The 13775-nt window shown below is 41.6% G+C and overlaps 1 protein-coding gene across 2 annotated transcripts in view; it reads right to left on the reverse strand.

The window, feature by feature from the left end:
* LOC143721323 (glutamine-rich protein 2) overlaps positions 1-13775 on the reverse strand; it is a 39300-nt gene that overhangs the window by 14532 nt on the left and 10993 nt on the right. Inside the window, exons 2-12 of one of the 2 annotated variants that reach the window (XM_077211606.1) lie at positions 10028-10132; positions 9849-9929; positions 8960-9085; positions 8316-8664; positions 7247-7332; positions 5594-5724; positions 4019-4121; positions 3607-3906; positions 3193-3315; positions 915-989; positions 646-810 (exon numbers count right to left, since the gene is read on the reverse strand). In XM_077211606.1, the coding sequence (XP_077067721.1) occupies positions 646-810; positions 915-989; positions 3193-3315; positions 3607-3906; positions 4019-4121; positions 5594-5724; positions 7247-7332; positions 8316-8664; positions 8960-9085; positions 9849-9929; positions 10028-10132 (1644 nt within the window). The remainder of the gene's footprint in view (positions 1-645; positions 811-914; positions 990-3192; positions 3316-3606; positions 3907-4018; positions 4122-5593; positions 5725-7246; positions 7333-8315; positions 8665-8959; positions 9086-9848; positions 9930-10027; positions 10133-13775) is intronic. The other variant, XM_077211608.1, reaches the window with a different exon arrangement.

The following is a 13775-nucleotide window of genomic DNA, read 5'->3' on the forward strand; positions in this document are numbered from 1 at the left end:
AGAGACGTCTGTAAGTCAAACTCAAGTCTGTGCTCCAAAAGCATTCAAGATTTATCACAGTTTAAGTTAAATATATAAACTACATAAATATAATTTAGTACCATAAAATTGCATAAAAATACAGAATGTTAAATAAAAACTTTATTGAATCAAAATATAGCACGGAATTGGTAAAAACGTTTTTGACTGCCGCGCAAGGAATCCCAGAGGGTAAAAATAAATAAATAAATGCATAAATAATGTGCAATTGGTTGAATCTTTCAAAATAAAATAACACAAATTATTTTAAATTGTTCATTTAAAATATTAAAATAGTAGTTAGAGACACTCAATATAAAGTGGGGCCGAAACAAGAAATTATGCCTATTTTAGGATGCATTGTGACATTACAATCAAGGACAATCAAGCATTTCCATCAAATTCTCATTACTGTAATGGGAAAACTGACCATAATAGCACACTTAACTCTGAACTTATAGAAAAAAGCTGTTATATTAATGCGAAGTTCAGAACAATCCTATCGGTGAGTCATTTAAGACTTACAGGATCCTAACAGTAGAAAATATTTCTCACACCATAGAGATGTTAAATGACTTTAAGGAAGAGTTGTACCAACAGCACTGCTTCTGTCCATCCTTCTCTCACCTTGCAGTCCATTTCAGTGGAGATCTTCTCGATGAACTTGTTCCAGTCCTTCTCCTGCCCGCTGATCTTCCCGAGCAGCTCCTGTAACATGTTATTGAGCTGCTCGATCATGCTGTCAAACTGCATGCGGCTCACCTTGCCCTCCAGAGCCCGTTTGTCTGCTTTCTGAGGAGAAAAGAGATGACGTCCACTGACTGAGAGTGACTGTGGCGGCCCCATGGGGACCACAGAGGGCTGATGGACTTGAAATATTTAAAGTAACAACTCACAATTTCAATCTTCATCTCCACCAGTTCCTTGTCCGCTTTCTTTTCATCCAGTTCCTCCAAAACCTTGTACAGACGCTGGAAAAGCCACAACTTGAGTCTATGTGCTTCGTACAGCATTTCACATATATAACTGCTAAAGGTTTCTGTAAGGGTTTGAGTTGGGCGAGGGTGAAATAATTATAACTAGTTTAATTTAAGTACAAATAAAGTCCCTACCATCAGGCACTTTTTACTAGGGATACATCGATATGAAAACTTTGGCCGATAACCGATAACTCTTTATATTTGAAGGTCGGTAACCGATATAGTGGCTGGTGAATCTAATTTTTGAGAGCCTGATTACAAAAACAAAAGTCTCACCATTAAAATCCAAAATCCATGTCCCAAGCACACAATTATAATAATGTTATCATTATGATTTTATGTAGCCTTTGTGACAGACCTCCACTGCACATGTTGAACTTAACTGTATTTTCCTTTTTGAAGTGATTTCAATCATATTTCAAGCAATTCGAAACCATCATGGCGAACAATGCGCATCTGAAGAGTCTCAGCTGAAGGAAATAATTAATTATTCATTGGTTTTAATATACGGCGTTGAGAACAGAGGCAGCAACGGCTGATTGAGTGAAGAGCTGTCCGTAACTGCTGGTCTAGGATCAGTTTTCTCTGTAATAATAGCAGATTGGCGAAAAAGATTTGGTGTTTGTGCTCTTGAGAGCATCAAAGGTTTCTATTTACAGCGTGTTTTGCAGCATTGAGCAATGCAGCCAATCACAAACATATCTGTTGATTTATTGAATGCAGTGGCCAATCAGAGGAGTTTAAGTAAGAATCCACTCACAACTCTAAACGCCAGACGTTTTGTCCAGTGCTGAGTTCTGCTCGCTCGCAAATCCCCTTGTTATAAGTTAATTTACAACAAACAAAGTGTAGACATAATGTAGGCTAAATAAGAGATTCATTGTGCAGTCACTTTCATTGATTATAATGGAACTTTGTGACCCAGACAGCAATACAGTGTCGACCCAGATCCAGCCCACATTTGGGCCGTGTGGAATCCATGTGTACCAGATGTGGGCCGGATCTGGGCTGACACTATGTTGCTGTCTGGGGAGATTGCGATGAACTGAGATGAGGGACAACTTTTTAGTGATTATAAAGGGGGGGCTCTTTGCACACTTTCCAGGCGATATATAATCCATTTAAAATTTGAATAAAACTTTGGTTTTGCTGCATTAGGTGAGGCAGTGGTTATTTATTATTTAAATGGGCTGTCATCCCAAATCCTGTATACAATATACTTGCTTTTCTGTTCTAATTATAGTGGTTTGTGAACATAGTCACTTTAATTACACATAAGCGTTTATGCTGGGGTGTGTAGGTTGTTGCTAGGTGTCACGTAACTTGAAACTATTTCATGAAATTCTATTTAAACGTGCTTTTAGGAGGAAGCGCATCTAGCCTTACCCTGGCGTTGGTTCACCCTCCACCTATGGTTGAGATGCCTATGATGCCTTAAAGTATTGCTTATAGTAGCTCACTTGGTTTGGAATAATAATAATAATATTTTTAATAATATTGTGTCATGCTTCAAAAGAAGTGCACTTATCTTGATGTGTTGACTAACATACTCAAGCACATGTAAAGTACTTGATTATAATTAAAACTGTAGTGTGTTTTTCAATATTAGGTTTAAAGTTAATATACTTTATATTTAAATTAGTGCTTAGGGCAACGATTAATCGCGATTATTCGCATCCAAAATAAGAGTTTGTGTTTACATAATATATGTGTGTGTGCTTTGTATAATTATTTTGTATATATAAATACACACACATGCATGTATATATTAAAAAAAAATATATATAATATAAATTATGTATAAATATATATACAGTATATACATGCAAATATTTCTTATTACAATGCACTGGATCGTTGGCCAATCAGAGCACACTGCGCTTTTCAGAACGATGAGCTTTGTGAAAATCAAGGCGTTTCAGAAAGGAGCAACAATAATGTACAGTATGTGTAAAATAATAACTTTTTTTAACCTAAAATCACGTAAACACATTGCATTAAACCAAATACACAAAATAATGTTCTTTTTAGAACCATCATATGACCCCTTTAAGTATGTATACGCTAAAGTGTACTTCTTTTTCAAAGGGGTAATAATTTAATATTACCGAGTATTAAAATCAGTAACTGAGTCTGAATGTACAGTAAATGCCCCTGTGTCTCGATGAACACAAGCTGTGCTGCTCTCACTCACGTCGATGTGGATCTGTTTCTCGCTGTGTTCCTCCATCAGGCGTCTGGATGTGCTGTGGAGTCTCTCGCTGTCGGCCTGCAGCTGCAGTAAGACTCCCTCCACATCACTCGCCACATCAGTGTTCTGCAGCAAAACACACATCTCACAACATCACATACACACAGAGGAGATTTTCACCGATCTGTCGGAGCTCGTGAGACTTCATTTCAGTTTCAACATAGTGTCGGCCCAGATCCGGCCCACATCTGGGCCGTGTGGAATCCACGAGTACCAGATGTGGACCGGATCTGGGCCGACACTATGTTGCTGTCTGGGTTGCAACTTTGTCTCAAATGTTTCCTTAAAATGTCTAAAGAAGAATAAATATAGACTATTTTCATCTCTGTTTAATCTCTGTCCCAGTCTGTCGTGTACCTTAATCCTCCCGCGGTGTTCCTGGTTCTTGATGTGGGTGGACTTGTCCTCCGGTGGTTTGTAGTATCTCTCGGGCAACTGACTGACCTCCTGGTTTAGATCGTGACCTTCTTTCTGCTGTTGACCCTGATCCTGACCTGAACTCTCACCCTGACCTGAACTCTGAACCTGATCCTGGACTGAGCTTTGGACATGTGCCTCTGCTTTGCTGAACTCCACTGCCTCCTGCTGTTGACTTTTCGAGAGTGGAGAGGATGAGGAGCACACCGCATCCTCAAACATAACCCTGAGGCTGTTTAACTACAGGTGAACCGTAGAGAAAAAATTTAAATAATGTTAAGGTTAAACAATAACCCAATGTTAGGGTATTAAAACAACATCCCTATGGATGCAGGAGTTCTGTCTGTCTGACCTGCTCTTGTATGTGTCTGTCTTGGCTGCTTCTCTCTTCCACTCTGTCACTCTTCTCTCTCATCAGAAACTGCAATTTCTCATCCAGCTTCAGCACTGCAATCCTGTGTGAGTGTGTGTGATGTACAAAGGGCTCAGAATGTCCACCAGCGAAAGGAAAATTGCAATTGCTTTTCTAATTTAATCAGGTCCAGATTCATGCACTTCTGCAGTGCAAAAAACAAGTTTGAGGAGTTTCTCCAGAAGATTGAGGAGAAAATTGATTCTTATATATCATCATTATGTACAGATTCTGCCAGCAATGAGAATGTCCCAACAAAGCGAGAAAGTAATAAAACATCTAAAAATGTATAGTTGTACAGAGGATATAAAAAGTCAACAACAAAATAATTGGACCTTTTATGTAAAAATAACCTAAACAATAACATATTTCAGGGAAAAAAATAAACATAAAAAACTAACTAACTGCATCAGTCTACACACCCCTGAACTAATACTTAAGCACCCTTTGATTTGATTTCAGAACCTAGCTGAGCTTATTTGGAGTTTATCAGAGTAACTTGTGGCAGAGACAGATGTGTACCATTTCACATGACCTTGATGATTAGTTCATTCTGAACACAGCCATATACCCAATTAGAAAAGGGTGTGCACACTCATGCAGTTAGGTTATTTTAAAGTGCCCCTATTATGCTTTTTCGGAAATATTATATTTCATGTAGTGTGAAATATAGCTGTTTGTGAATGTAAAAGGTCTGCAAAGTTTCAAGGATCAAAGTGCAGATAAATGGAGTTATGGACTCCCAAAAGAAGGAATCGATCCTGAACTGCCTGAAACAAGTTATCAGTAATTCAGTCACAACAGACTGGGCCATCTGACCAATCAGAGCAGAGTACACCAATCACAACAGACTGGGCCATCTGACCAATCAGAGCAGAGTACACCAATCACAACAGACTGGGCCATCTGACCAATCAGAGCAGAGTAGACCAATCACAACAGACTGGGCCATTTGACCAATCAGAGCAGAGTAGACCAATCACAACAGACTGGGTCATCTGACCAATCAGAGCAGAGTAGACACAAGAAAAGGAGGGGTTTAGAGAGACTTAATTCTTTATCGAACCGTTTCAGACACTGTGAAAATCTTTATTCTTAGAAAATTAAAGTGTTTTGAATGCATGTAACCCTATTGTAGGAGACTCCGAAACACAATCAGGAGCCTTTAAAATAGCATAATAGGGGCACTTTAAGTTTCTGTTTTTAACTTTTTTCTCTGAAATGTCACTTTGGTTTTTAATGGCATTGCACAGGTTATACATTTTTACATTAAACAAAAGTTCTGATATGATTTATCTGTGTTTCATTTTATGACAAACACCATCTGTTTTAACAGGGGTGTACCTTTTTTATCCACTGTATATCTGCACATCTTGTTTCTAACACTGCACTCTCGTTACTACAACTGATGCTACATGCTTTTAATGACCAATTCTGACCACTAAATGCAAATGTTGCTGTTTCAAAAACTGATGCCATGTGATTTGTCCCATGTCTCTGGATAATCACTAGTACCTGATGTGAGACGTCTGCAGGGTCAGATGCTCTATCTGTGAGGCGTCTGTGTCCTGATCGCTGGCTGAACCTGTGCTCCGTCCACAAGTGTCTGAGCTCATGTTCATCAACACACTCTCCACCTCTGACACCTACAGGAGTCATCTACACTGTCACATGCTGCATCTGCGAGTGTGTGTGTGTGTGGCCTGGTAAATCCTACGTTACGGGGACAAAAGGTCCCCAGAAGAATGGCAATACCAGAAATCTTTGACCTTGTGGGGACATTTCTTAGTCCCCATTAGGAAAAACCCTTGTAAGTCATACTAAATGTTTTTTGAAAATATAAAAATGCAGAAAGTTTTCTGTGATGGGTAGGTTCCGGGTTAGGGGAAAGAATATACAGTTTGTACAGTATAAAAATCATTATGTCTATGGAAAGTCACATAATTATATTAAACAAGTTTGAGTGTGAGGGTACGTTTACACGACAATGATCTGCTTAAAACTGAGAAGTTATTCCTTTGAGTTTTCCACGTACAGACGACACCATAGTCAAAACGATCCCCATTCACACGGATCCACGAAAACGACTAAAAACGCTGTATTCTGCTGCCAGGTCATTAGATGGCCATGAAACACTATAGACTGAACACGTAATACGCATGTGCATGACATAATCATCTTCACATTTTTTTGTTGTTTACATGGAGACTGGTTTCAAAAACGTACACTTTGAAACCCCCTTTTCAAAAGCTGCGTTTTCAGGCACCTGAAACGCCGGTGTCGTGTAAATGAACGCCCAAAACGCATACAAAGTTTTATGTTTTTAGTTGAAAATGGTGGTTAGGAGGTGAAAAACAACAATTCGGAACAGAACTTAACAAATTGTCCAAATCATATTTGGAAATGCCATCTATAAAAGTTTTTTTCCTTTTCCACAACCGTAAAAAAGTTTGGGGTTGGGAAATGTTTAAAATGTTTTAGAAAAAACAACAACTCTTCTGCTCACCAAGGCTGCGTATTTTTGATAAAAAAATACAGTAAACATATTGTAAAATATTAATTTCCCACAAAAAACATCCTGAAGGGGTCTAAAATATAAACACTTATAATATGCTTCATAGTGTAGGAGCCAGATCCGGCCCAAAATCTGGTATGCATGTATCAGATGTGCCCCGTATCTGGGCCGACACTAAGTTGATGTCTGGGTTACCATAGTGAATCAGAATAAGACAAAAACATGTTTTAAGGAAGGATTGATGATGTATTGACTCATTATTTAAATGTTGTTACATAGTGTACCTTCAAATATATTCTCCTATCCCATTTAGATTGATTGTGCTGAAAAGTGTACACTGTGTCATTGTGGCTCAATCAATACTTTGATCTGTTTGTTTGAGCATCTTGACATTGGTTGCTCAGTCACCGGCATGATTTTAGGCTGGACTATCTTTTTGACTGACACAAATGACACACTTCTTCTGTTACAACAATAGAAGTCTAGGGGAATTTCTGTTTAGATAATTACATAAACTGTAACAATGAAAACAACCTTTAGAGGAACTTGACTATCATATAATCTGATAACCCTAAAATGTGTTTTTAAAGGGAGGGTGAGAGGAAAGGTTAGGGTGTAGTATTTATAATTAGTTTGATTATTTTCTCTCATACCTTCTCTTTATCTTCTAGAAGACTGTCCACAAGAGTCCTCAGATGATTCAGCTGCTCTGGCACATGGTCAGGAATCTGCCGCTCTCCTGCAGACATCACAAAAAATGTCAGAAACATACTTACACAAGCATATTAACAAAAAGTAACTTGCCTGTGAATAAAAATTGGGACCCACTTCATATTAAGTGTATTTAACTAGTACTAACTTTTAAATTAATAATTTGATACAATGCACTTATTGTGTACATACATGTTTTTACATTGACCATTTATTTATTAAAGATACCTGCATGCTATTACAGCTGTAAATCATTTCTCTAATCACATCTATAATTAACACTGTTAACCTTCGCTTACACCTTAACCATACCCATACCATCAAACCTGTCCCTAACCTTACCCGTATCCACCTCAATAGCAACACAAGTGTTTTGCAATACAACATCAATACTGTAACTACATTGTACCAAACAAATATTTTTTGATGCAAGTACATAGTAGTTAATATAAAGTGGGACCGATGGATATTTGATTGATTTGCAGATGTAAAATGCAGATGAAGGCACCTGTAATGCCCATTTTTTATTAAAGGGGCTTTATATAGAGTTCAGAAACCCTTGTCCTTAGGCACACAGGTGGCTTTTAAGTGAAAAGTCAATCGTTTTTATTATTGTTGTTTTGGAGCCCATTGTCCTCCATTAAATGGAAAAAAAACTGTCTTCAAAATATCTTGTTTTCCATAGATAAAGAAAGTCATACAGGTTTGGAATGACATATATGGAATGAGTAAATAATGACAGAACTATCCCTTTAATCCCAGACAGCAACGTAGTGTTGGCCCAGATCCGGGCCACATCTGGTACGCGCGGATTCCACGCGTACCAGATGTGCGCCGGATCTGAGCCGACACTATGTTGCTGTCTGGGATACAAAATGTTGATCAGCATCTTTTCAAGCAATAAGCCTCTTTGTGTGGTCAGCATGAATTATAAATGTAATTAGAATTATTAATGAATAATAGAAATAATGCAGGATGTTGTCGGTTGAAAAGCTGCTGTGTATGTCGTACCCATTGCAGTGAGGAGATCCTGCAGATGTTGAAGCTGGGTCCGATCAGCCTTGTTTGCTTCTAGCTGTCCCACACGGGTCTCCAGACTCTCGTGCCTGTCTCTCAGTCTGCCCACCTCCTTCAGAGCCTCTACGGTCTCCGGGTAGCGCTCGGTCCCAACGCTGACCCGGGACAGTGGGCGGCCCGTCGCAGCGCACAGAGCCTCGTCAGACCGGGACTGAGGTGGAGGAGAGAGATCTACACCAGCTGTACCACCTGTACTTGCTCTCTCATCCTTGATTTGGCTACCAAGGTTCAAAGGGAGGACGGGTATGGTGTCTTTAGTGGCGGAGACTGTGCCCTGCAACCCCTGGGAACGCAAGAGGGAATGTCATTTACAAAAGCACAGTTCATGCCACCTGAGGCTGAGATGAATGTCTTCGTTTTTGGCCTCAGTTTCTGTTTGTAGATGTTGGTTATGCATTTACATTTAGCAAATCATTCATTCAGGTCAATGTTTGCCTCAACCGCAGCTGCCGCCTGCTCTGACAAAACAATGACTGTGATAAGAACCTGTGAGATTTAGGATGGTTGTGAAAGGTTACTAGCTTCTGAAAGCTACAGGACACACTAAATTGACTTCCCGCTGTGTATTGAGGGATTACAGTTGGACGTGCCTCCTGGATCTTCTGCCTCTCACTGATGAGCGCCGCCTGCATCTCGTCCCATGTGACACACTGTGTGAGATCCTCTGGAACAGGGTACTGGGCCATCTTGTCCTTCAGCTCTTTCTGAGAGAGAGGAAAAATGTAATTCTGCATTTTCTAAATAAACATGACACAATAAGTCTCTGATGACATGAAGTCTTTGTTATTGTTTCATAACAAATCTTGATCATTTTAGAGGAACAGTTACCATAAAGTGGAAAACTCACGTCATAATTTACTCATCCAGACCCATGATGCTTGTTATCACAGTGCATTGTGGGATTAAATGAGTGCACTCGATAATGTCCACTATGGTTTTGGACAACACTAGAAATGGCCGTTCCCTCAAATAGTGCCTTATTTAAGGGTATAGGGGGCAATTTCGGACACAGACTAGGTCAGGGAACACATGACAGGGAAACAGAATAAACAAAACATAATCCTGACTGCACTAATATAATGCAAAATTATGAATTCTTCATCCTTTAGTTATTCATTGTCTGTGTTTTAGTGAGTTGGAAAAGGTATATTCACAACGTGACTTCCATAATCTGACTAGCAAGTACACTACTGTTCAAAGGTTTAGGGTCAGTACAATTTTTTTATGAAATTAATACTTTTATTTCAATGGGAATTTCCATAGGAATCTGCGTGATCTGGAGATCCCATGAGGGTGAAAAATTTCCCTATGCAGATTTAGCTTGAATTCGCTGTGTTGACCAACAGAAGGCTGCTTGGATGTAAAGTGCCTTCTGTGTTTAAGGGGCTTCATACATTGGCACACTTTTGACAGTGGACTTTCTTTGTTTGTGAAAAGTTATTTTTGTTTGAACTATTCCTTACTCACCGTGGTGTTGTCCAGATCTTGCACTCGGTTGCAATACTGCTCCATAGCCACAATACGGTCAGCCAACTCATTCATGTTCACCTGATGATGACAACATGTTATCAAGTGCTGAATATATATGAGCAGAAATGTGAGTGATACTGGTGTGTGTGCGTGTGTGTGTGTGTGTGTGCGTTCACCTGGCTGAGCTGACCATTCAGAGCATGGACTTCCTGTCTCAGATCATCTCTGGACTCTTTGAGAGCCTGGACTTCCTTCAGCAGGTCTTGGATTAAGTCCATACACTGAGGAAGAAACAGTCTTTGAAGATTTACTTGGTTTTATTTCACAGCTCCGCTACTGGTCAACAGTAACTGGGAAATCAACACGCTCTTAGAGAAAAAGCACATAATCCCTTTTGCCTGAACTTTGAAGAGGGATAAACTCTATAAGAGCACTGCTGAATCAGTTAAGCACATCCTCCTTCTTTGACACATCATGTCTCTTTCTTTGAATAGGCAAGAACTTTTGACATTTAACCCCACCAGAGGTTGCCATGACGGCACACAGCCCTGGGAATCACCCTTGAATCAAACAGGATGTGGCATCGCTGTCCGCCCACTTTCTGATATGTTTGCGTAACCCTGATGTCTAACCTCTTAGTTAGACTCTTACTCTTAGTGCTGTTTGCTTTCCTGTAAGGCTCTGTTAGAGGGACATATTTATCTTGGATGTACCTTTATTAAACTGAAGGGATGACTAGCGTACAGAGTATGGAAGCTTGTTTCCGCCACAGAATAAGAAATAAAAAAGGTAATTGCGATTTTTAATCTCACAATTCTGACTTTTTTCACAATTGTGAGTTTACAACACGCAATTCAGATTTTTTTTCTCAGAATTGCATGATATCGCAATTGTGTTTTATAAAGTCAGAATTACGAGATATAAACTTGCAATTCGAGAGAAAACGTTTTTTTGTGTCAGAATTGGACTTTATAACTCGCAATTGTGACTCTCACAAGAAGACAAAATTGAGAGTTATAAAGTCAAAATAGCGAGTTATAAAGTCAGAATTGCGAGTTATAAAGTCAAAATTGCGAGTTAAAAAGTACCTTAGAATTGGACTTTATAACTCACAATTCTGACTTTATAACTTGCAATTGCGAGTTTATATCTCACAATTTTGAGCGAAAAAAAGTTTTAATTGTGAGATAAAAAGTCGCAATTATCTTTTGAATTGTTTTATTCCGTGGAGGAAGATGTGTAGATGACAAACATAAATTAGATTATTATACTGACTATCAAGTCAGGTACTGACTATTTAATCCTTCCTTGTCAATGAAAATACAACACTAGGGAAAAGTACCACCTATTAACGTGTTTTACAATAGTACAATAGTTATTCAGTGTTTCTGGACACATACCATGAAAATAAGGTTTTGTTTTTAGATGGAATGGTGATACCATGTTTTTGAACATATTATTTTTGTTATATGGGACTTTTCTTAGAAATTACGGCAAAACCCTTTTTATTTATTAATTTATCTATTTTGGTGGTGTTGGGACATGTGACAATGGAAAGACTATGGTTTTGGACCTTTTTTGGACATGTATTATGGTAATACAGTTTTTTTATGTTTATAAAATACCATGGAAATACTATGGCTATTGAAGCAGAAAACCTTGGAGGTTAAACAGGAACCGGGCGCACGCACTCATTGTTTTTCGCTGAGGAGCCAAGATTGTGACGGCCCTTACAGCGATGGTCAGCAAAAGTGGCGACGGGACGTAACGTCTCCCGTTCCCTCCTTCAGGGAACGAGGGTTACATTAGTAACCGAGACGTTCCCTATCAGTCGCAGACGTTCGACGTGACGACGTAATTGGGATCCCTATGGAAAAACACCACGGTTGCTGCCACATCCAGCGCCCTACGCAAGACTCTCAGACACTGGGAAAGCGTGCCGTTCCAGGGGAGAGGGACGGTACGGAAGCCACATCCTGCCCGAAGGGGATGTGAGGTCCCCCGTCTCAAGTGGAGAATACATATATGGACTGGCCAGTTAGGAACAATGCAACATATGGAATGTCACTGGGGTGGTTCAAGCCTGAGAAGGGGGAGGCAACACCGGGCAGAGACTGCAGAGCGGACTCTGCCAAGAGAAAGACACGGGCTCACCACAGGGAGCTGGTCGTGGAAGAATACACATATGGGATCGCTGCAGGGATCCCAACATATGGAACTCAGCCTAGCACAAGTTACACAAAAATACGAGCACTCTACCTGGCGTTGGATGCTCCGCAATGTCCAACTGCTGAAGGGGTACGGAGAAAATCTACAGTGTTCGCCTAAGTGGGGAACTCGACTGGAGCAAAAAGTGCACGTATCCGCTCCATGTGGAGGGGAGTGGCGCAGCAAGCCGACACTAGAGCGGGATCTTCAGTGTTCAAGGCTAGCGAGCACACAGGAAAATAATCTAGGGAATGTGTTAGGTGTCGCCCAGCCCGCAGCTCTACAAATAACTGTCAGCGAGGCGCAGTTTGCCAACGCCAAGGAAGAAGCGACACTCCTAGTGGAGTGGGCTCTCAACCTGGGCGGGCAAGGCACGCACTGGGCTTCGTAAGCCAAGGTGATGGCATCCACTATCCAGTGGGCCATCCTCTGCATGGAGACAGCCTTTCCCTTCTGCTGGCCTCCGTAACAGACGAAGAGCTGGTCTGAGGTCCTGAGGGTTTGCATTCTGTCCTCATATAGGCGCAGAGCACGAACGGGACAGAGAAAAGCCAGGGCTGGATCTGCCTCCTCCGAAGGCATCACTTGCAGGTTCATCACATGGTTCCGGAAGGGAGTGGCAGGAACCTTGGGCACGTATCCGGGCCGGGCTCTCAGGATCACATGAGAGTTAGCCTGGCCGAATTCCAGGCACGATTTGTCAACCGAAAATGCATGCAGGTCCCCTATCCTCTGCAACCAGGGGTAATGTCTTACAGGACAGAATTTTTAACTCAGCTGATTGCAAAGGCTCAAAGGGTGGTCTCTGAAGTGCCGAAAGGACCATAGACAAATCCTAAGAGGGTACAGAGAGAGGGCGAGGTGGATTTAGTCTCCTCACCCCCCTCTGGAACCTGACGATTAGGTCGTGCTTTCCCAGCGACTTACCCTCAACTGCATCGTGATGTGCGGTGATAGCGGCAACATACACTTTAAAGGTGCAGGGAGAAAGCCTTCGCTCCAACCCATCTTGCAGGAAGGAAAGCACAGCTCTGATCGAGCAAGTTTAGGGGTTCTCCTGGTGAGAAGAACACCATTCAACGGAGAGGTTCCACTTCAACGCATAGAGGCGCCTTGTAGAGGGGCTCTTGTGGAAGTGATCGTATCAACTACAGCCTGGGGTAGGTCACCTAGAACCTCCACGTCCCGTCCAGGGACCGGACATGGAGTTTCCAGAGGTCTGGACGCGGGTGCCCCATCTCTGAGAGAGCAGGTTCTCTTTCAGAGGAATGGGCCAGGGAAGGGCTGTCGCGAGGAGCACTATTTCCAGGAACCAGGTCAGGTTGGGCCAATACGGCGCAACAAGCAAGACCTGCTCCTCATCCTCACTGACTTTTCACTGAGGTCTGGGTGTTGGCTGCTGCGGTGGCTTAGCAGGAGCGGAGGACGCAGCAGGAGGTCGACCTCGGCGACGAGCAGACGGAGGGTCTGTGGCCGGTGGAGGCAGCAGCGGTCCGCCGGGGAAGGATGTGCCGGAGGGGCTCGGTCTGCTTCTGGGCGGGCGAGAACTGCTGGGCAGAGCTCTCGACCGCATCGCCGAATAACCCAACCTGGGAAAGAGGGGCATACAGGAACCAATACTTATTGGTGTCCCTCATATCTGCCAGGTTGAGCCAAAGGTGGCGTTCCTGGACCACCAAGGTGGACATCACCTGACTGACAGAACTTGCGGTTTCT

Source organism: Siphateles boraxobius, unplaced genomic scaffold (genome assembly GCF_051911475.1).
Source record: "Siphateles boraxobius isolate OS27281-9 unplaced genomic scaffold, OSU_SipBor_1 66, whole genome shotgun sequence".
NCBI lineage: Eukaryota > Metazoa > Chordata > Actinopteri > Cypriniformes > Leuciscidae > Siphateles > Siphateles boraxobius.